A 23,186-nucleotide genomic window follows, 5' to 3' on the forward strand; every position below is an offset into this window, starting at 1 on the left:
GAAAACTGTTATATGCAACAGAGTTTTCTAAGAGTTGCTTATTTCCATGGTATTCATTGAAATCTTACATGTATTGTCATGTGTAGTTCATTTATTCAGATTGGTGTGACACCTTTATTCTGTACATGTAATTTCCTGAATAAGTTGCAGGTGAGTCAGTTCCATGGAGGAGATTTTAGAGCAGTTGATGCAAGTACATTACTTTTACACATGCACAGACTTAGGTGTACCTGCCTTTGAACAAGCCAAGTATAGTTACGCAATCAATATGAGATGGCATGTGATCATTTTGTTGACTACCAACAGTGTATCACAAGTCAGTATGAACCATTTAACCCAAGGCAACCGCCTGACCGTCTTCTTGCACTCTATACTTATCTTTTCAGCAGAATACCTAGATAACCTCAGCAAATTGTAGCAGTTCAGTTAGCTGATAAGAGTAGAAACAATGGTAAAGATAATGCTTTTTAAAGCTCATGTCAAAGGCAGATGGTCTATTTATTATAGTTTGCATGGGTTATAATTAGTCGGAAATTAATGTGCCTAATGTTGTCTGTAAATATTGATGATTTTCTGTTTTCCACTTATGTCCAAATTATGAAACTAGTCATGAAAATTTTATGTTGTGCCTTTCCTTTCCAGGCCATTTCCCTAACAAGGCCATGCCCTCAGCTGGTACCCTGCCCTGGGTACAAGGCATCATCTGTAATGCCAACAACCCCTGCTTCCGTAATCCTACCCCTGGCGAGAGTCCCGGGGTGGTGGGAAACTTCAACGATTCTATGTGAGTAACATGGCCCTCTTGCTGATTCATAGTTATATCAATATAGCACAAAGAAAACTTGGTTTTGTGTAATTGTGTATTAATATTATTCAACGCAACAATTGATGTGATGTGATTCAGTCACAAAATGTACTATTTCACAAAATTGAGAAGAGCTCCTTTCAGGGTTTGAATTCTCAAGGGATGTGAAACAGTGTGTCTAATCTTGTCTCCTTGTTGTCTCTCTGCAAACATCACCAGAATCTCCCGTCTCTTCACTGATGCCAAGAAGATCTTGCTGTACTCTCAGAATGATAAAAGCTACGAGGGCTACAGGGGACTGTTGAGGGCCCTCAGGAAGCTGCAGAAGAACACTGCTCGTAAGGACATACCTTTTGATTTATTCTGTGTTATATTACTTTTTTGAATGACCAGCTGATTGATCTGTTCACCCACCCGTTCACATTGATCACCCATTCATCCAAAGAAACACTCCCACACACTGCAGGTATGACTCAACTAGAGTTTATTCACTCATTGCTGTTAAAGCTTCTGAGCTTCAACTATAAATATTATGTTCATGAAAACATATTGTTTCCCAAAAAAAGCAAGAAGTATTTTTTATCATGATATTGAATCTTGATGATTATCTTTGGATCCTTTTTTGAAAACAAATATTGTAGTTTGTTCTGTCTACTAGTTACAACTACTAGTACAATTCAGCTACTTGAAATGGTGGTCTCACAAAGTGAAGGTTCTCTCTTTCTTTTCTACTCTTGTCTCATACGTTTAAATATTCCAAGACATTATTTTTAGTCAGCCTCCACAAAAAGTCCCAACTCTTGCAAAAATGCCAACTGGAACAAAATTTTAAATGAAAGATACTTGTTTATTTAAGATTTAGGTTAGCGACATGTTTAAACTAGATAAAGTGACTTGTCAAGGTCACTTTTGCAGTGTTAGCTCAAAGTCTTCAGAGCAGTGTTGAGAGTTTAACGTGTCCCTCCCTTATCACTTCCCGCCAGCCCTGGTGGGCCCATCTCCCAGAGGCCAGATATTACATGCTAGTGGTGGTGGTATAAGACAGGAAAAAACGACCAGGTCAAACATGTGATTATGTCAAGCTGTTCTGCTGTCAGTTTTACCAACACATGTAATCACTAATTTAACTATTAGTGCAAAGGTTGAAAAAGAAAGAGGGAGAGGTTCATCATTATGACCTTGCCTGTTGTCGAGCAGAGACAGGTCCTCTTTCAAAAATAAAATCTTGTTGATGACTCCACTGTGCTGACTCAGTCACAGCAACCTGAAAATAGAAAAGGGGGCTGTGTTGAGCTCTGCACTTACTTTACTTGAATTGAATAGAAGTCACACAAACACACTTTGCTAAGTGAAAAAGATTTTGTATTCAATTCAACACCCATTACACTGACATGGGAGGCACGCTGCGAGCCTGTTTTCCAAGCCAAAGAAAAGATACAAAGATAATGAGGACAAAAACATGTGATGATGTTATGAAAACAACCATTAATACTGTATAAAATGAATGATAATAATAAAGATGGGCATTACAGGACAGAGTGCAGGAACAGAAAACAGCAGTGACGTAACTACTGACCTGAAAATGAAACTGAAATGAAGGAGTCTAATTAGACTGGGTGTCTTTTGTTTGTACCATTAGCAATATTTCTCTGATACACATGTGGTAATCAGTCCATTTGGTTTCTATAAATAAATGGATAATAGCTTGGTTTTACATCAGAACCTAAGGGTAAGGGTAAATTGAACAGTGTGTACCATCACAAATTATGCAACAAAGCGAAGAACAATCAAGGTTCTTGTTGTTTTGGCTACTGACCGCTCTGTTAGCCCAGGGAGACAGTACGTTATGAAATAGCCCTACAAAGCATAGCATGGCCTGAAAAGGGAGAGAGATTTCGCGTCAGAGCAAATGAAAAGAATGTTCTATTCATTGTTAGTTGCATGTCTCCCAGTTTGATTGTGTTTCCTCTTTTCTTTTTGTGTCTTTCCTTTTCATCATGTTAGCAGTATACAACAGAGCCCGGTGATCTTCATCTTGTCTACTTTATGTGGGTCATTTCATTTGAACTGAAACAGGCCCGCATTGATTTCTTTTTTTATCCAGGCTCATTTATTATTTTAACGAGGCTTTGGTGCATCTGTACATCACAATTCATTTTTTAAATGCACAGCCATCTGACGGGGCTCAATCCCATATTGCACTCTGTATTTGTCTTTGACCCTTGTGAGGGAAGCCACAGACGTAGCACGCGGACAGTCATGTATGATGCAGGCGAAAGAACACAGTGTACTTCTGCTGCAGAGCAACGCTATAGGAATAACAGCGTGGGTCAAAGTGCTGAGAGTGGAGCCCCTCACGTGTCGGTTAATAATTCAGCAACTGGCGGGGTCAGCAAATGAGATTTATACCGACAGGGAAGGGCCAGGGAGAGGGATGAGCCCCCCCCAAGAGAATATAAATCACTCAGGGCATACTTTTGATCAGGACTAATGCATTTCTGCTGTATGAGATAGTTCAGAATGACATGGCAGAGAGAGGTTTTCTTAATGCCAAATAGATAAAGGAATGAGAGATGGTTATGGTCTGATCGTCAATGTTGAGCTTATCGTTCCTTTTTATTTTCTTACCGTCCCACCTGTCTTCACTAAAGTGAAGCTGGATGTGGATTTGCATAATAGGGGACAAGATCTTACTTTTTTAGCCTTTTAGCACCATCCTATGTTTTCCAGCCGGCTGCTTTAAAAGACTCCATTTGATTCAAATGCTTGACGTGTCTGAGCCTGAACTTGTAAAATGGAGACTTCTGAATTTAGCTGTGCTTCCGTTTTTCTTGAATGTACATATTACTCTAAGCTCGTATAGACACACACACACAGAGATCCTGGTATGTCTGTCTTTATAAGGAACCTCAAGAACTACATTCATTCCTTATCAACGTAACCATAAACATCAGCCCAACATGTCTACCTCAACCCTTACTTTACCCATAACCTTATCTCTCAAACTTGAGTGGTAAAATCAATCCTACACTTAAAATAGCTCCTTGGGGAAGTGAGAACCAATCAAAATCAAACCCCTACAAAAACTTGCTGGTTTAGACGGTCTAAAACTCACAAACTGCTCACACACATTCGGACGTGCTCAGCCAACATCAAAACAGTACTTGACAGTCCACCCATTGCATAGCCATTTTGTGGGTTTATTGCTCTGCCGTCGTGCAGCAGCCATCTTTTGTTCATCAGACTTGGCATTCAGGAATTCTACTTTATGCTTGTTAGTCAAGCTGTGGTATTTAGGGAATATGTAGTTCTGCAGAGATCACAGCCTGTTTATGGACTAGTCTGACCAGTGAAGAGACTGGTTGCTAAGCATGGGATGTCAGTGTTGTCTGACTTAAAACAGGATAGGCACCTCCAGGAGCATGTGCAGACTTGCAAGTGTTAATGTAGGCCTCACCCTTGTATCCAGCTGGCTCCAACATAGGAAAAGCATAAACAAACACAAATAAGCTTTGCTACTTCTTACATAGTCTTCCCTCAAAAAAACCACTGTGTTCCTGATAACTCAACAGATTTCAACCACTAACTACACAAAGCACTGCTCAACATTCCATTTTAACAAGGTTGCACCATCCAGTCTGGTCTATACTCTAGGGCCTTTGGATGCAGTGCACCATGGGAGCTGTGACTTTCTACCGGGACACTGATTAGACCTTATTAGCACTCCCTGGTTGTTCACCCCTGAGAGTTGCAGTCACACATATGCAGACACAGGCACAGGTGTAGAGTCTCACACACACACACACACACACACACACACACACACATGCACACACATAGAGGCCCACGGAAAGCAGGTATGTGCAACACACACTCAAACTCAAATAGCACACACTCTGGTGCATAGCCATGTAGGCCGTAAGGGAGAGCAACACCACAATTGTGCACCCTCAAAGCACAGAAACACACTGTTCTCTTTCACTTCCTCCCGAGGGATGTTCAGTTCAGATGAAGCAAAGTGTTTCCTGTGTGTGTGTGTGTGTGTGTGTGTGTGTCTGTATCTGTGTGTCATCTGATATCTATTAAAGACAGCGAGTAGGAAAAGATTTACTGGAGATGAAGGGATGGGAAGAGCCTCTGATCTGCCTCACTATAGAGTGGAGCAGAGCAGTAAGAGCAGTCATCATTCATCAAGTATTCATCTTAATAATCCAGATCAATAGAAGAAATAGTTAAATTTGATGCATCAAGCCATGCTTGTTGCACAGTATGCAGTTACACAACCGATAGAGACAGGGCTGTTAATATCCAATATTAACAGTCTGCTATTACTGCAGGCTGCAGAAGCTATTCCAGTTCTATCTACATGTTTCACCCAAAGTATAGGACAAATTCTAGTACAACTAGTGGATCAAGAGAAAAAGGGTAAAAGTGTCTCAGTGTACAGAAAAATAGGTGAAAGGTCAAGACGGTGAAATTTAAGGAGGAACAGAGGGAGAAAGGAAGCCTTGTAGGCAGTATCTGGACCAAAGTGGAATGCCCTGTAGTAACCCCAGCTGAGTACAAAACTAAGAGTGCGTGCAACCACACCGCTGGCTCAGGCCAGTTTCAGAAATGGTTTGACTTCTCTGGAATGCGGCAAAAGTACAGAAGCTGTCAGAGTGCAAAGATGACTGTGTGACTGTGGTCTGTGTGAAGATATTAGTATTCAAATATTTTATTTCATTTGGAATCAATCATTTAATTCAGTGAGTCCACTAATTATTCATGTATATCATATTGTTGTTATCAGTGAACATTCAATCATGGAGTGATTAAACTTGGGTTTCCACTGGTTAAGATGAAAACTTGGTCATGGAAAGGCTTGGAATTTGAGGAATTTTATAAACACTCACATGGAAATATTTTTGTTTCACATGGTGATTGCGTGAGAAAGCGGTTTTCAGGCCAACTTCACAGTGAAAAAGAGATCACACTGGCAACAGTGCTGTGAGTCCTGGGATCGATATACCACCAAATAAAGACGTCCTTTTTTATCAAAGAGGTTTTTGTGTCTCATAGTTGGTTGACCCAATGCTTCTATATTTTTTTTTTCTCTAGGCTTCAAGCTGAAGGACTTTCTGCGGGACAATGAGACCCTTTCCCACTTCCTGCACCACAACGCCTCACTTCCTCATCACGCGCTAAAGCAGATAGTGGAGGCTGACGTCAATCTGGAGAAGGTAGTGCTTATTTAAAAAAAGATCTTTATTCTTCTTTACTGAATGGCTTCATATATTGTCAGTTCTGTTACTGAAATGCCCTTCTTAAATCCACATACTCCAAATATAATCCTTCAACATTTCCCCTTCAGTAAATGACAATACTTCACTGGTTGCAGACAACAGTAGAGTAATATTTTATGGACAGTCTTTCTGTTCAGTCCTTTTCACATATGAAGTAATCAATCCCCTGGCCACAGTGCTCATGGAATAAATGACCTTGCTTGACCGAAAATGTTTGGCCACAGAATTCTAGTATGGCACAGCTAAGACCTTAATACCCAGCAGAAAACTCACTGTGGGTTGGGGGTGGAGGGGTGGGGGCGGTGTAGCACCAAAAGCTACCTTCACTTCGGTCTCTTCCTTATATTTTTTTTCTGCCTCCATAAGAAAATCTTACTCTCTTTTGGATATAATTTTTTTAACTTTCCTTTTAAATTTATTCATTTTTCTCTCTTCCCATTTTTTATTTATTTTTCTTTCTCACTCAAGTCTCCACATTCTGAGCTATCGTCTCATTCCCAAATAATCATTCCTCTCTCCCGGTGCATTGTTTTCTTTTCTAGCTGACATGGGGATCTAATTCACAGCAACCCCATACACACGTTAACACACACACACACACAACTCAGTTTTATTTGTATAACCCAATATCACCCACATACACTGACTGATGCAGCCACCAAGGTCCACCTCAACAACAGCTCCCAACCCAGCCCACCACATCATCCCTGTTTTGTAATTGGAGGGCTGGTATCACATGACAGCTCCTCTTCCATCTTCCCTTCCCCCCCTATTTCTCCTCACGTGCAGAGACAGAGGCTCAAAGACAAATTAATTTTATAAAAATTTTTTTACAGCAACGACAACAGACAGCAAACACACAAATAAATGAACATAAAAACCTCAAGGGAATAATATGTTTTGAGTTCTCTATCGGAAATTCACTGCTGTAAGCCCTGATGTTTTTCCCCTGAAAGATTACCGGCTGTGTGTGTGTGTGTGTGTGTGTGTGCGTGTGTGTGTGTGTGCAGTTTGTAGTCTGATAGACATGGGGGCATAACACAGACTGGTCAAGGACATGTAAATGAAAAGTCGGTGTCCATCCGTCTCGCTCTCTGTATCTCACACACACACATGCACGCACTTGCATACAAAGATCTTGACGCTGTCAGAGGAGCCTATGTCCAGTCTTTGAATGCTCTGATGTCACAGAAAAGGACGTCTTGTTATTCCACCTGTGCATGTGCGCAGCTGTGTGTGTTTAACCACTTTTGAAAAATGGGAAAAGGGGAAAGAAGAGGTTTTTTTCATGAAAAAGATTGTTTATTTGTAAAAACAAAGTAATAAAATGGCAAGTTTTTTAACAGCAGACGAGCAGAAGTAGAGTTTTATTTGGATTCTCATTCATTTCATTTCATTTTTCCGAGAGCATTACTGAAGATGTCCTTGGCATTGACATTCGTGACATTTCATGTGGTCAGATTTTAGGAATGTAACTTTTTTTGGACCGATACATAACCATCTTTAAAGAGTCAAGAACAAGCACCAAGGAAACTTTGTGATGAAACGCAAACAGTATTACTCACCACATGTTAATGAAATATTACTGCGTTCCTGGAATTGAAATAAAAATGACTGACTGGATCATCTGTACTAAGAATATTTATTGGCAGGACACTGTTCTTTTGTTGCTTGTTGTATGTTTAAAAGTAAAACATTTTTTATGTTGCATGACCTTGTGACCCAAACAAAATCAGACAACCTGGATATTTTTCTCTTCTCCTCTGTCCTGTCATAGTATTAACGCACATGTGCTTTCATAATTTTCTGCTCTTTCTGAAGCTCTTTTTTTTTTACTCTGCCCAGGTGCTGACTAAAGGTTTCGGCTTCCATCTCAGAGACCTCTGTAACACCACGCCGCTGGAGGAGTTTGTCCACATTGCCGACCGCAACGTGTCCCGTCTGACTCAAGACATTATCTGCAAGTCCTCCAGTGACTGGCTAAACAAGGCCCAGAGCCACTTCTTGTCCAATTTGGACTTCTTCAAACCGATTCGGGTGAGTTCATCCGCTGAATCAAACACATCGACCAGTTGCAGTTTCACAAGGGATTTTAATTTTAGCACCACAATCTAAACCCAGCTCGCACATTGAACTATAATGAAATACTCCTAACAACATGGATCTTATTTTCATAGGTTCCCGTGTTGTTTCCACACTTAAGAGTTGGGTGTCCTGCAAACATAAGCAAGATTAGGTTGTATTAGTATACATATTCCCAGAAAATAAGTTTGCTGGGAGTCCTATATTGTTAGGGAACAACAGATTGTCTCTTCTGTTTTAAAAGCAGAAGTCATTTTTGTGCACAGTTTGTCGTTGGGTATTTAGAGAATATGAGCTGGGACACCATTAACAAATGCAACCAATCACACACAGATAAACACACATCTGCCTGAAAAAGTAATTGCCTTATGAGGTCACTAGATCGATGATCCCCCGTCATTTCTGCTTTCCCTCACCCACTCTCCTCCCTTCCCTCTCTAGCGTGACCTCTCCCCTGCCTGTATGTTCCCGGACAGCCTGCATCCTTCCCATAAAACATGTGACATAACAGTGAGTCACAATGGTGAAGGATGACAAGTGGTGAAACAAACATTGTGTTCTGTTGTACTAATCTTTAGAGGGAGCTACAGACAAAAGAAGAAAGAAAAAGTCACTCAGGAATAAGTCAAGTCAGCAGTGCTCAGTGTCCTAGAGCCTTGCTGTGCTGTTAAAGAGATTAGAAAAGCTGCTCTCTTGTCTCTTGATATGAGAATGGAATAATTTTCTTGCTGACTATGGACCTGATTTGTCCGAAAACACACTGTATCCAAAAAATCAAGAATGGAAATTCCTTTCCAAAAGTAATAAAATTGTGTGAAAAGGGAAGGGCAAGAACGCTTGCTTAATTTCTCGCATTTGTTACTCTGTGTGTGGGTGTATTTGTGTGGAAGACAGTGAGGGAGGGAAAAGAGAACATGAGGCAAAGGAGTGAGCAAACAAGAGAGAGAGAACCTACTAGATAGCTACGGTATCGTTCTCTCTTCCTAGACGGCTGTTTTGTCTTCAGCGACACCTGCGCTTTATCGAATGTCAGGCGTTCCAGCAGCTGACAGCTCAGTGTGATAGATGAGAACACACTCACACGCGCAGAAGTGTGACTGACAGGAACATAGGAGGTCAAAGCCACGCTGGCCTGTTGTCCTTTCTCTGCTCCCTTCTTCCCTCACCTTTGACCCCAGTGTTTTTCCTCTTCATTCTCTCCCATCTCTACTTTACCATACTTTTCCTTCCCCTTCTTACCCTTCGCAGCCTCTGTGATGAGCCTTTTCATCATATTATCTCATGCCATATGAGAGAAAACATGCCACGGACAACTGTACTGATACCTGTAGAGAAGTTTCAGAATTAATACTAAAGTCAATAGATTTTTTTTTTTTAATGGAAAATGGTATATAAATGTTAATAAGATAATAATAATAACAATAACAATTATTCATTGTTTACATCAAACACATGAACATTAGCACAAGTTACATTTATATTTTTCTATATGATTGAATTTACCCCCCACTGCACATTTTCCAGTCTTTTTCCAGGATATATCAATTGTGCACACAAACCAGAACTTTAGAGTAATAGAGAGTAAAATCTCTGCAAGACAGTAATCATGCTCTTTTTCTCTAACAGAAGGATGTGAGGTCGGACCCCAAAGTCGTTCAGGAAGTCTCAGCTGCAACCGACCATCTTCTGGAGAGCCTGGGAGCACTGGTCGTGGAGGTAGATACACCACACACACACACACACACACCACACACACACACACACACACACACACACACACACTGATGCTATATGGATTTAACAAAGTGCAAAGAGCAAAGGAGGTGCTCCTGATGTGCAAGTGAAAAATGTCAATTAAAAGGAAAAAGGGAGAGAGCTTAGAGAGTCATGGCACACCATTTCATTGTAATAGAAAAATATATATTTGCTCATGTAACCCAGTGTGAGCTGCTGGAATGTAGTCAGAAAGGAGAGAAGCAGCAGTCGGTAGTGCAAACATGCGCGCGCACACACACACAACACAACCCCTTTCTCTCAGGCTCCTGTTCTGCTGAGCTGGCAAAACATAAAGCTGTGTGTGTGTGTGTGTGTGTGTGTGTGTGTGTGTGTGTACATTCACAGGTGTCATAGCACTTCTAGTCTAAGCAGCTGTAAGAACATCAGTGAGCTCCTCTTTTCTTTTGTCCTCAACCACTAAAACCTTCATCAATCCTTTTTATCCCCTTACCACCATATCAAGTCATTTTTTGCTTGGCACTGTGTGAGAGGGCAATGATTAACAAACATGAACTCATGAAGAATGTAAAAGACAAAAGTGGAAGAACGTTCATTCTTACACAACTTCTTCCTGGGCTTCGGCATGTTTTTGTTTCTGAACCAGCTCTTGTTGATCTTTTATTCTCCTATGGAGACCTTTTGCTTATTTTAGGTTGCTGGTGCTTCAGGTATGACACGTGAACACACACAGTGGCATATTCACTGATTATTTTGTTGCTATCAGAAACCATTCCTCTTCAGGGTTTTTATTATTTAATATGAAGCAGATTATTTGGGTTTGCTTAGCTGGTTGTTATATGAGGTATGAGGCTGGCAGAGTGGGGAAGTGCCCTCATGTAAACTCTCGTGTCTAACCTGTCTGCGGCCTGTGTTTTAATCCAGGAATTATCACTGCTGGAAAGCAAAAAGAGCTGCAGCATGTAATTTCAAAATGTCTTTTCAGTAGTTGAGAAAAAGCTTGTGGAGTGAATATGTAAAAATACAACTTTCTATGCGCTTAGACAGCCCTGTTTTAGGAATTTCCTAGAACATCTTGAAAAGAAGAAGGATAAACCAGTGTTTATCTACAGTATGAGAATCTGGTGAAATGGTGAAATAGTGAAAATCCAAGAAAGTCTGAAACAAGTTCAGTTGCAAAAAGTGGCAGATGTTCCTCCTAGCTCTCACAAAGGTCCTCGCAAAACTTACACAATCACCTTAATCAGAATGAAGTAAGTTTTGACCAATAGAATATCCTTCACTAATTTCTAAGTTAAAGTTAGTAGTGTTCAACAGCCGTCCATGTTTTTGATTTAGTTGCAGTATTGTCCTTAAACATTTTTCTCTGTTTGTAAGTAGATTATTTTGTTTAGCTCAGGAGGCTGGCAGTGCGGAGACTCCAATAATCTGGACTCACTCATTCTGACGCTATTACAACATCTTATATTAAAGCCTTCAATTAAGGAAAAGGTAATTCCTTTCCTCCCCTGACAAGCCTGGGTAAATGCTTAAAGTAATTTATTTTAATTATAATCAACATGCTTCTTGGAGACTTTAGTAACATTTATTGTCTTTTAGTATTGTTTGCCTTAAGTAGCTTAAGCAGTTGCTTAGCAAAGCCTTAAGGTGTGTGAATAAACTCTAGTAACCTCTCGATCCAAAAACGTGATCACTGTCACCATGGAGAAAACTACAACCTGATATATCTGTTTCGATCAGAGTCTCTAAATTCAACTGAGCCTCTTACAGGTCATTTTAACCTTTAATACATTTTTAACTAATTATAAAGATTAATTAAAAGTTTTACACTGATTCTAATGATCAATATGCACACCCATTTTTGGTTTTTACTGTTTCACAATTTAGCTGTCTATTGTTAATTTTTGTTTTCAGGAGTGTTACTTAGTTAGAGAGAGCAGGAGTGGTCTCTAGTAACCTCAAGACAAACTAATTTTTCTCTAAAGTATTAAAATATTTAGGTCAACTGGGTTTAGATGTTGGTAAAATGTGTGATTACATGTTAACAATTCATTTATGACTGGCCCCTGTGCTTCTCAGGTCTACATAGCTGTGTGCTGGAGTGGAAATGTGAACTTAAGTAACCCAGTACAGGCTCTGCTATGAGGTTACTCTGGGATGATATTTCTCTGCTTCCTGCTTGTCTGTGTGTGTCACCCAGTCACCCAAGTTAACATGGGCATGATCCCTCAAGGCAAACGACACAAATACTCAGTCACACAAAAGAGTTTTCAGCACAGGAAAATTAATGCTCACTTGCACGGACCAACACACAATAACTTTTGGCAGGCAGAGTCAATGCACACACGCTCACACACAATATGAGACCTAATGAGAACCCTCTATTAGAATATATCATCTGTGCGTGTGCGTGAGCGTTTGACACCAAAACTGGAGGAAATAAATGGTGGTTGTGGTTTCTGTCAGTCATTGATCTGTTTTTGCAGCTACTGTAGCCTCTGACAATAAAGAGATGAAGAGTCATATTTACAAGTACATATGAAACCTACAAAAAGACACTATATGCAACACACACACATACTCACAAACAGTATCACACCTAGATATTTGTGCCAGCAGGAAAGCATGTGACAGCTCAATGTGGCCGCAGGCTCAGCTGCAAAGCAGCCGCGTTCAGAACGTGCGCCTGTGATCTGAGACGCAACCGTTCTCTCAATCTCACTTTCACCGTCTCTCTTTGTTGGAAAGCAGTGTTGAATATCTTGTTGATGGGCAGAATATGAATTGCACGCTGTAGACGGATTATTTGAAATGAGCAGACAGAGAAAACAGTCTAGTTCCTTTTCTGAAACAGACATGCATGGCGTGTCAGGAACTTCTGTGTGTTTGTCGTCATCCCGTTTATGTCTTCCTGCGTGCATGGGTGTTTGTATGTCAGTGTGTGTACTCAGTAACAACTATCTACTTGTGGAGCCTGCGGAGATTTGCCTATTAGGAGAACGACCGATAGTAACCCCTCTTTGTTCTTGCGCCTTCCACTCCTGCTACTCATTTACATTCATTGTCTTTCAGTTTCTGTCATCTATCTCTGACCTCCTCACATATTCACTGCAGGAAAAGGTGTGATTTCCTCAGACCTCAATCCAAGTTTAGCTCAAGCCCAAGTAACTTCTGTGGTTCACACTTAGAAAACAAAAGATCCCCTCTTCTTTCACCCTTTCTTTGTTTTACTTGCTTTCTCCTTTCATTCCTTCCCGATCACGAGTTGGTGACATTGACTAGTTTGGAGACAATAAATGGGAACTTGTAGTGACTTGTCTCTTGACCTATAATAACCCCTGTGAACTCCCTGCTCCCTTCAGCCTGGCAGAACAGACTTGATAGCTGCTGTTAATAGAATATCAAGGACATTTTCTCTGGAGACTAGAGGAAAATGACAAAATATTGAACATGGACCGCAGAAATTTTTTTTTCAGCCTTCAGCAAAGTAGAATTTTTGGACAAAGAAACTCCATGATCATAGTTGCTTGTTATGAAAGAAACAGTGTACTCCTGTTGTATGTTCTGACCTGTCCTCTAGAGGCAAATGCAAAACGACACACACACACAGAGGGGAAGATAAGACTGAGAACAGCATATAAATTTATCTTAGTCAGGCAGACGGCTAAGTACTAAGTGTCACCGCCCCTCAGTACTGCACTTGACGTCTGTGTCTAGAACAGCGCTCAAGATAGACTTTAAAATGTAGACGTATAAATTTCACTTCTCACGGTGTGAGTTACACTATATGAGACGTGAGATTCCCTGAAGGAAAAAGTAAAGAACACTTTTTGAACACAGATCTCGTGACACATGGATCATGTGACATGCAGTACATTCAATAAACTCATGTACACAGTACAGTAGAGCACAGAGAGACCTTGTTCTGTAGCTGAAAGCTTAAGTCATTTGGGACTAATTTCACAAACATGGATCTATATAATTCGCATTGTTAAAAAGTACAACTTTTTATATTCCATGTATTTTAAGTCACCTTAACCCTCTTAAGGCTACATAGACAAAGAAATGCCAGGGCTTAGTTTTATATTTTTGCCAATTCTGAGTTTATTCTTTAAGTCAGTATCAAGTGTTCCCCATATGATTCAGGGGAACCTGTCTACCTTATTTCTGGTGCAATTTAAAGTCATCGTCATGCGTTACCTTTGTGTGAGCATACCCTATTTGACAATACAAAAACACCCAGTAGAAAAAAGGTGTGTTTTGCTGAATAACTCTATAGTCAACCAGGGAGTTTTTGTTTTTCTCAATGTGAATAGTTGCATATATTTGTCTGTTCCCCTATCACATGATTGAGAATCTTATGATTCAGACGATATTTTTGCTTGTCTCTACCGTAAACGGTCATAAAGCTATCGGTTAGCTATCACTATGCTAACATTTCTGAGCGTGTGCATGTCTCTCTCCCTCCAGCTTTCCAGTATGAAGAGTTGGAAGGATATGCGTAAGGAGATCCTGTACCTGACTGCAAACGCCACAGGCTCTCCAAACCAGATGTACCAGGCTGTGTCACGTATCGTCTGTGGCCACCCCGAGGGAGGCGGCCTCAAAATCAAGTCTCTCAACTGGTATGAAGACAACAACTACAAGGCCCTGTTCGGAAACCATGGCAACGACAGCGACGGTGAACATCACTCCGCTTACGACAACTCTTCCAGTAAGTGCCCAAAGCCATCTCAAAAAACTTTTGTATTTTAATTTTTTTCAACTTTTATAAGATTTATTTAGTCCTTTCTAATTGTAGGAGACTTAAGTTCAAGACTCAAAATGTCTATGATTATTTTCCAGCTCCCTATTGTAACAACATGATGCGAAGCCTGGAGTCCAGCCCCATTTCCAGGATGATCTGGAGAGCTCTGAAGCCTCTGCTCATGGGGAAGATCCTGTACACCCCAGATACTCCAGCAACACAGAGAATCATCCAAGAGGTACAACAGGCCACCCTCGTCTCCTAAGACCCCCATCAGAATTAGATTCGAAGCGCCATTAAATGAGACTGAGCTTATTTGCGTGTGTCGCAGGTTAATAAGACTTTCCAGGAACTCGGTGTGCTAAGGGACCTTGGAGGGATGTGGGATGAAATGAGGCCCAAAGTTTGGAACTTCATGGAGAATGGCGAGGAAATGGACTTGGTCAGGGTGAGTCGGATGCACTGACAGCACACACGTAGACAAGTCAGAGTGGTGTTCTCTGTCTCCTTCCTGTTTACATGAATGGTTAAAATACAGTAATCTGTTCATCTCTGTGACTGAAGTATAATTATTTCTGCAAAGGAAGGACCACACAAGTTTCTGTAGGGGTCACCACCCAGACTACTTCAAATGACTCTTCACAAAATTTGTTGGGTGGGGTCTTCACAGGACGATAAAATAATTTTTACTTTACAATTGTGGAGAAAGAAGACAGAGGCAAAGAGAAGTCTATTTGTCATGCTGGCTGATGTATATTTAGGTAAACGTAAGAGAGACATAGATAATTCAACTGAAAAGGACAAAGAGTTTAGGTCAATCACAAAACTTAATTTATTAAAGCAGAGCATAGAGGAATTGCATCTGCATGGGATTAAAATGGCAGCAGTCTGAAAAGAAAAACAATCATTAAAACAGTAAATGATTGTTTTCTTTATGTTTTCAGATTTAATTAAATTTTCATTTCAAACCCTTTGTTCTCACTGATCACATCAAACAGGGACAGACAGGCAAAGTGATGGTTTTCTTGCCCATAGGACCACTTGTTCCATCGAGATTAATGGGCATAAGTCACTCTGCCAGAATGAGCCATTTACCGTCGTGTTCTTAAGAAAAAAGTCTTTAACAGCCCCTGGTTCATAAAATGGCGTTCCTGGCTAGAAATGTTGTGTTGTTTTTTTTTTGTAAATTACACAAGCACCACTTCCACCTAGTGGTGAAAGGTGATAATGTAAAATAACTTTACAGTGAAGATATTTGCAGAGAGCATTAACCATATTTAAATAGTCCTGGGTTTCTGAAAATCGATTTTATACTTACATTTTTTAAAACATGAAAGGAGAAAAAACTGAATAATCTGATCAACCAACTTTTAAGACTAGTTTCATATAGTTTTAAACATTTAATTTAAAGCTCTGTTTAGTTTTATTTTGTCCCACTGGTTTTGAAAATAACAAGGTTTAAAAATAATATTCTGTTTTGTATAGTATTTGGTTAGATCTCTGTCTCGGCTAATTCAGCCAGTGTTTGTCATCAAATAGTTTTTTCTGTCTGGGAAACAGGAAAATGACTGTGATAGGTAGCGACCTTAGCAAACTATAGCAAAATGGGTCACAAAATAGGCCACAAGCCACACAGAGAGATGCACAAACACACACACAGGACAGCGTTAATAAAGGTCACACAACCAAACAAGCCTAAAGGCATACAGTGATTATTCCACATGTTTATTTTTCCACTGTTGTTCGACATACAGTTTACAGCACAAGAGGAAGAAGGTTAATAACGTAACGTAATTTAAATGGTCTTGTGGCAGTAAGACTCAGAGCTACTTGTAAATTCCAGTTTTTTTTCTTTATCTCTATACCCTTTTCGTAACAAGTAATGGTACATTTACTCTCTATAATAAACAATATAAACCTTCACTTTTGCAGACCCTGCTCCAGAATAACGCCAGTGCCGCGTTCTTTAATGCCCAGCTCGCTGGGACTGAGTGGCGTGTCTCAGACATGTCAGACTTCCTGTCCAAGGCCTCAGAGGACCTAAGACCTGCAGGATCCGCCTATACCTGGAGAGACGTCTTCAATGAAACTGACCAGGCCATACAGACCATTTCACGCTTCATGGAGGTTAGTGTGTTAGCGCAGGATGCATCACCAAAAGCCAACACACACACACACACAACAACAAAAAAAGGAAAAGACAACATTCTCAAATTGCAATGTGTGCTGTGATGGATGCGTTTTTCCTGGAAACATATTCGGTACATTAAATAGAAAACCATGTAGAGCGTGTCAGGATGTTTTCACATGACCATTTCAGGCTGCATGCGCAGACGTGTGAAATTACATAGTACTGTACAGCCGTCCATGGGTCTTTAATTGTGCCAAAATCTACCATTTAGGTAAGATCAAAAGAAAACCTAGTGGGGAGATAGGTTAAATGGAAATTGCCTAAATAGGTCATCTTCCTGTATCTTTTATTGTTGTTTAATGTTCTTTGAGCTGCATTTAGATCGTGGCCCGGCTATGAAAACGCTTGAAATCAAATATTCGTCCCCCGTCCTTCCTTCACCAAACTGAATCACTGCCATGTTCAGTGTCACTGCTCCCTTTCTCTGCGTAGTGGGTCAGTGTGCCAGAGCCAAGTCTTAGCGATAAACAGCCATCCCTAAACTCCTGCCAAATGTTAATTAATATTCATGCCCTACTGGATGGGTGATTGTTGTCTTATTCATCTGTGTCAGGGAATTTCTTGATTGAGATGCATATAAAGCACAAGATTCAGCGGTAAATGTGAACTAAAAGCTTTGTAACGTACCTCTGATATATAATGATAAGATTAGCTAAATAAGTAATGATGTTTTCTGTTCCATATGCAGACAATGATGATAAGCTGATGATTTTAATGTGGGTTTGAATCCACTTCGTGACCTCGGATGCCGCTGGTCATCTCATCCCTCTTATCACTCTGGATAATCCAATCAAATGCACAAACACAATATTTATCTTTAATCTCTGTAAACCTTAACTTGAGGTCAATTAGGTATCAACGTCACATAAATGCTAAACACCATGGAATTGAATTGACTGACATTCCTCACACAAAAAACTATGTCCACGCTTTACACAATCATAAAAGTCTGTGGCATTAGAAGGACTTGTGCTGTATTTTCATTATGCTTTCGGAATTCATTGGCTTCTCACACATTGTAAAGGAATGAGGTATAAATCAGCTTATCTTAGCTATGTACAGTATGTGAGAGTGTAATCTGTAGGAGGTCTGGTTACCCAGTTTCTCCCATAGGAGCATGAGTGTGCGTAATATGGGATAGAGTTTGTTGATGAGTTTGTTTGGAGCTGTCACCCTAAGGCTCTGGTAAGGTTCTGGTTAATTATAAACTTACCATTAAGATAATTTTACATTAACATTTAAAGTACTAAGAGATGCTCTTATTCAGAACAACTGAATAAAAAAAACATAGTAAGATAGCACTGCCTTTCGCCCCAAGGTCAGCTGGGATTGCTTCCAGCCCCCCGCGACCCTGTACGCAGGATAAGCGGTTAACGATGGATGGATGGATGGAGTAAGATAGCAGGGGCATAACGCTTTGATCAGTTTTGATCAGCTGTTGCTGCAGATTTACTCCTGTCCTAAGAAAGATGTTATTCCATGTATGTTTTCTTTTTCCATCCTTATTTAACTGGGTGACACAAACCTTCATATATGCCCTTTTAGACCCCACAACACCTCATGTAAATGCATGCAAGTTCATTCCTGGTCAGACTCTCAGAGTAAAATACGCCATTAGCCCCGCTCTCCTTATTCTCTCAGTGTGTGAACCTGGACAAGCTGGAGCCGGTAGCTAATGAGGAGAGACTGGTGAACAAGTCCATGGGTCTTCTGAGTAACCAGAAATTCTGGGCTGGAATCGTGTTTCCTGACATCGCCCATAGCAACAGCACCAAATTGCCTCCCAACGTCAACTATAAGATCCGCATGGACATTGACAATGTGGAGAGGACAAACAAGATTAAAGACGGGTAAGAGGACATGTCCAACTGTTATTTAACTAACTCTTTCGCAGATTTTTTATGTTCTCACAAGCTTACTGATTTTCTGATCTGATCTTTATTTGCAGGTATTGGGACCCCGGTCCCAGGGCAGACCCCTTTGAGGATCTTCGGTACGTCTGGGGCGGATTTTCTTACCTGCAGGATGTCATTGAGCATGGAATCATCAGAGCCATCACTGGCACAAAGGAGAAGACAGGCATCTACATTCAGCAGATGCCCTACCCCTGCTATGTTGATGATGTGTAAGTGACCACTGTGGAAAGTAAGGGACTAATTAGACCATTCACTGACAGTTACAGTAAACCTTTTTTCCCATTTGCCTCACAGTTTCCTGCGCGTAATGAGTCGGTCGATGCCTCTCTTCATGACCTTGGCATGGATGTACTCAGTAGCTATCATCATCAAGGGCGTGGTTTACGAGAAGGAGGCACGGCTGAAGGAGACCATGAGGATCATGGGACTGAACAATGGCACCCTGTGGCTCAGCTGGTTCATCAGCAGTATAATCCCGCTCCTGATCAGCGCCAGCTTGTTGGTGGTATTATTGAAGGTTGGTGCTGCCACAGAGACGCACACATACATGTGTAGACACTTTGTCATCAAGAAGGAATGTCAGCTGCTGATGTTTCTACTCAGCAATTAACTTGATAGTCACTCTGTTTCATTGTGTAGAAATGTCATCAAATTGTGGAAAACAAGTGATGTCATACCGCTGTAACCAGAAAACTATTAAAAGTTCTTTCTCTTTTTCACCCTGCCACTCTTCTCAGATGGGCAACCTGCTGCCTTACAGTGACCCCGGAGTGGTGTTTCTTTTCCTGGCGTCCTTCGGCATAGTAACCATCATGCAGTGTTTCCTCATCAGCACCCTGTTCTCTCGTGCCAACTTGGCAGCTGCCTGCGGTGGAATTATATACTTTACTCTCTACCTTCCCTACGTGCTTTGTGTCGCCTGGCAAGACTACGTGGGCTTTGGAGCAAAACTTGTAGTGGTGTGTGGAAGACCTTTAATAATACACATATAATAATACTGAGTTGTTGAAATTTTGCCCTCACATGTATGTCTAGAAATCTAATTGTTTTACTGTCAGATGACTCATGTGCATGCCCATACATCGCCAATACATCCTGTATCCACTCTCTCCGCTAATCTCTAGCTTCTCTGTTCTTCTCCCAGAGTCTGCTGTCTCCTGTGGCTTTTGGGTTTGGTTGTGAGTACTTTGCCCTGTTTGAGGAGCAAGGGGTGGGCATCCAGTGGTCAAACCTGCTGGCGAGCCCTCTGGAGGAGGACAGCTACAACCTGACCACCTCTATCTGCCTCATGCTGTTTGACGCCGTGTTGTATGGAATAATGACCTGGTACATCGAAGCTGTGTTCCCTGGTGAGTCATGGAGAGAGTTTAGTTTAAATTGCTGAATCAATGATGTGCAGTTAAATAGTGCAGAATATTCTAGTTCTTTGGAGTTGTTTTGGTGGACTGTCCTGAAAAGAAAACAATTCATTCTATTCCAGGTCAGTATGGGATCCCCAGGCCTTGGTATTTCCCTTTCACTAAGTCATACTGGTGTGGAGAGGAAGAGAACAAGAACCTCTCCACCCCTGTGACAAAGAAGGGCAACGCTGAAGGTACAAATCATAATCACTACTATTACTGTTTATTTGTCTTTCTTTTAAGGGAAGAATTTTAAGATATAAAAGCATTAGTGAAATATTGTCACAAGTTTAAAATGGAGGATAGATGATGCCTTCCTTTATGTGTCTTTTCACGCCTTAGCTTATGTCATTGCTAAAATGCTGCTGCCCTTGTCTTTATTTTATCCCCAGCTGTGTGTATTGAGGAGGAGCCGAGCCACATCGAGCCAGGTGTTTACATCGAAAATCTGGTGAAGGTCTACAGCCATGGAAACAAGCTGGCTGTGGACGGATTGTCCTTGAGGTTCTATAACGGACAGATAACATCCTTCCTCGGCCACAACGGAGCTGGCAAGACCACAACTATGTAAGATAATACACAAATGATCCGCAGTACATCTACACTACTCCTACACTACTCCTAAGTTTAACTGAGCTGAGCGTCTGAAACTAGTTAAAAATTTAAAAAACATCTCAGCTGAGATGGTGATTGTTGGTGACTGTTTGCATTGCTGCCTGCTTTCTGATAGGTCAATCCTGACGGGCTTGTTTCCACCCACCTCTGGCACAGCCTACATCCTCGGCAAGGACATCCGCAGTGAACTCAGCACCATTCGGCAGAATCTAGGCGTCTGTCCCCAGCACAACGTACTTTTCAGCATGTACGTACACAGAATCAAGAGCTGCACCCCTTTGCACCCTTGTAGCCTCGTGCGTTTGGTTCCTTGTGTGACTTGTTGGTTTGTTGTAATCCAGGCTGACAGTGGAGGAACACATCTGGTTCTACGCCCGCCTGAAGGGGCTGCCGGAGGAGAAGGTGAAGGCTGAGATGGAACAGATTGTGAATGATGTCGGACTGCCTCACAAACGACAGGCCCGCACCAGCACGCTGTCCGGTCAGTTTGATTGTTTAAAAATGTTTTAACCTCATAGTCATTTCTCAAGTAACGGTGGAGGGGGGATTTCCATGTAGATGGTTGTTTTGAAAACTGTTGTCCTGACGTTTTCTTCTTGCTGTCTTTGTAGGAGGGATGCAGAGGAAGCTGTCAGTGGCTCTGGCTTTTGTTGGTGGCTCAAAGGTTGTGATCCTTGATGAACCTACTGCTGGTGTTGATCCCTACGCACGCAGGGGCATCTGGGACCTGCTGCTTAAATACAGACAAGGTCAATAAAACTCATAGTTGGATCTTAGTCACACATGAGTAATTAATTTTGTTCAATATTTGATGCATTTAATTGTGTAATTTGTAAGCTAAATGTGGTTGTCCTGGCACCATCAGGCCGCACCATCATCCTGTCCACTCATCACATGGATGAGGCTGACATTCTGGGTGACCGCATCGCCATCATCTCCCATGGCAAGCTGTGCTGCGTAGGCTCCTCGCTCTTCCTGAAGACCCATTTGGGCACGGGCTACTACCTGACCCTGGTCAAGAGAGACTACGATTTGACACTTCAGTCCTGCAGGAATTCTGCCAGCACCGTCTCCTACAGCAAGAAGACAGAGAAGGTAAGAGAGATGTTACGAAGAACATATGTTTTTAAAAGCTATTAGAGAAGTAGTCTCACTTCCAGCGATGTTTTAAAAAAAAGTAATCTTTTGCTCTTTATATTAGCTTAGAGGAGGAGACGTTTATTATTATCATTCTCCCCCATTTTTTTCTCAAAAGCAGTTTTGAGTTTCATCAGTGAAAAGACAGATACATATAAGCAGTTAAATTGAGCTAAACTTTCTTTAATCAGGATAGAAAGTGACTTTCTCAGGTAAAGAGAGTTCATTAGGAATTTTATTTACTCTTGCTTTACTTTACCATTTACCCTTTTTTTCTTTGGTTAAGGAGGACAGTGTATCAGAGAGCAGTTCAGATGCTGGTCTTGGCAGCGAACCAGAGAGCGAAACCACCACCATTGGTAAGAACTGATCATCAATTGGCTACTTTAAAAGTGGGCACATTATTTTCATGTAAAATGAACGTTGTATTACTCCCCCTCACAAACCTCTCTCTCTTTCTGCTGGTGTCTTTGCTACAGACGTGTCCCTCATCTCCAACATGATATTCAAGCATGTCCCCGAGGCTCGCATGGTTGAGGACCTTGGCCACGAACTCACCTATGTCTTGCCCTACCAGTCAGCTAAAGATGGAGCCTTTGTAGAGCTCTTCCACGAGCTGGATGACCGACTCACCGACCTGGGAATATCTAGCTATGGAATATCTGATACCACCCTGGAGGAGGTGAGGAGCAGCAAAGAGCATACACACCTTTATTTGTCTGGTCTAAGCCGGTCTTTCATAGTAAACTTTGTGCAGATGTATTTTTTTTTAATTCTCTGTTTGATTTATTTTTTAAATGCTCCTGTCAATGTTTAAATCGCTTGTCTTCCATCTCTACAGATCTTCCTCAAAGTGGCCGAGGACAGTGGAGTGGATTCTGTTGAGCTTTCAGGTGAGATTAATGATACATTTTCCAGACCAACAATTATTAAAGATTCACAGCATTTACACACCTAATATCTTAAGACATGTATTACCAGAATCATTAAGTGCTTTTCAGGTATTGTGTGTAGGCCATTCTAGAGTTATGTTTAAACAAAAAAGATAAGTTGAAGCTCAGCTAGTTTAAACTAACATTTTGACCCCACTGTGGCTGTAGATGGAGTTGTGCCGACCAGGACTCGTCGCCATCATGCTTTTGGAGACCACCAGAGCTGCCTGAAGCCCTTCACTGAGGACGATTTTGATTTCAACGACTCTGAAGGTGACCCAGGTAGAGCTGCACTACCCAGCATGCAGTGCAATAATAGCAAAGGTCTTGTTGCTATCATTG

At 41.2% G+C, this 23,186-nt stretch overlaps 1 protein-coding gene across 3 annotated transcripts in view; it reads left to right on the plus strand.

The window, feature by feature from the left end:
* Positions 1-23,186, plus strand: part of LOC123970311 (phospholipid-transporting ATPase ABCA1-like) — a 39,702-nt gene that overhangs the window by 8,633 nt on the left and 7,883 nt on the right. Inside the window, exons 1-24 of one of the 3 annotated variants that reach the window (XM_046048300.1) lie at positions 307-784; positions 1,025-1,143; positions 5,906-6,027; positions 7,936-8,127; positions 9,799-9,888; positions 14,377-14,620; positions 14,752-14,891; positions 14,985-15,101; positions 16,586-16,780; positions 18,486-18,694; positions 18,793-18,969; positions 19,055-19,277; positions 19,498-19,719; positions 19,905-20,109; positions 20,241-20,354; positions 20,553-20,727; positions 20,891-21,022; positions 21,117-21,256; positions 21,387-21,524; positions 21,641-21,870; positions 22,199-22,271; positions 22,392-22,594; positions 22,754-22,805; positions 23,013-23,126. In XM_046048300.1, the coding sequence (XP_045904256.1) occupies positions 621-784; positions 1,025-1,143; positions 5,906-6,027; positions 7,936-8,127; positions 9,799-9,888; positions 14,377-14,620; positions 14,752-14,891; positions 14,985-15,101; positions 16,586-16,780; positions 18,486-18,694; positions 18,793-18,969; positions 19,055-19,277; positions 19,498-19,719; positions 19,905-20,109; positions 20,241-20,354; positions 20,553-20,727; positions 20,891-21,022; positions 21,117-21,256; positions 21,387-21,524; positions 21,641-21,870; positions 22,199-22,271; positions 22,392-22,594; positions 22,754-22,805; positions 23,013-23,126 (3,790 nt within the window). In that variant the 5' untranslated portion in view covers positions 307-620. Of the gene's footprint in view, positions 1-306; positions 785-1,024; positions 1,144-5,905; positions 6,028-7,935; positions 8,128-9,798; positions 9,889-14,376; positions 14,621-14,751; positions 14,892-14,984; positions 15,102-16,585; positions 16,781-18,485; positions 18,695-18,792; positions 18,970-19,054; positions 19,278-19,497; positions 19,720-19,904; positions 20,110-20,240; positions 20,355-20,552; positions 20,728-20,890; positions 21,023-21,116; positions 21,257-21,386; positions 21,525-21,640; positions 21,871-22,198; positions 22,272-22,391; positions 22,595-22,753; positions 22,806-23,012; positions 23,127-23,186 lie in introns of those variants that run through there. The other 2 variants (XM_046048298.1, XM_046048299.1) reach the window with 2 other exon arrangements.

Source organism: Micropterus dolomieu, linkage group LG04 (genome assembly GCF_021292245.1).
Source record: "Micropterus dolomieu isolate WLL.071019.BEF.003 ecotype Adirondacks linkage group LG04, ASM2129224v1, whole genome shotgun sequence".
Classification (NCBI taxonomy): Eukaryota; Metazoa; Chordata; class Actinopteri; order Centrarchiformes; family Centrarchidae; genus Micropterus; species Micropterus dolomieu.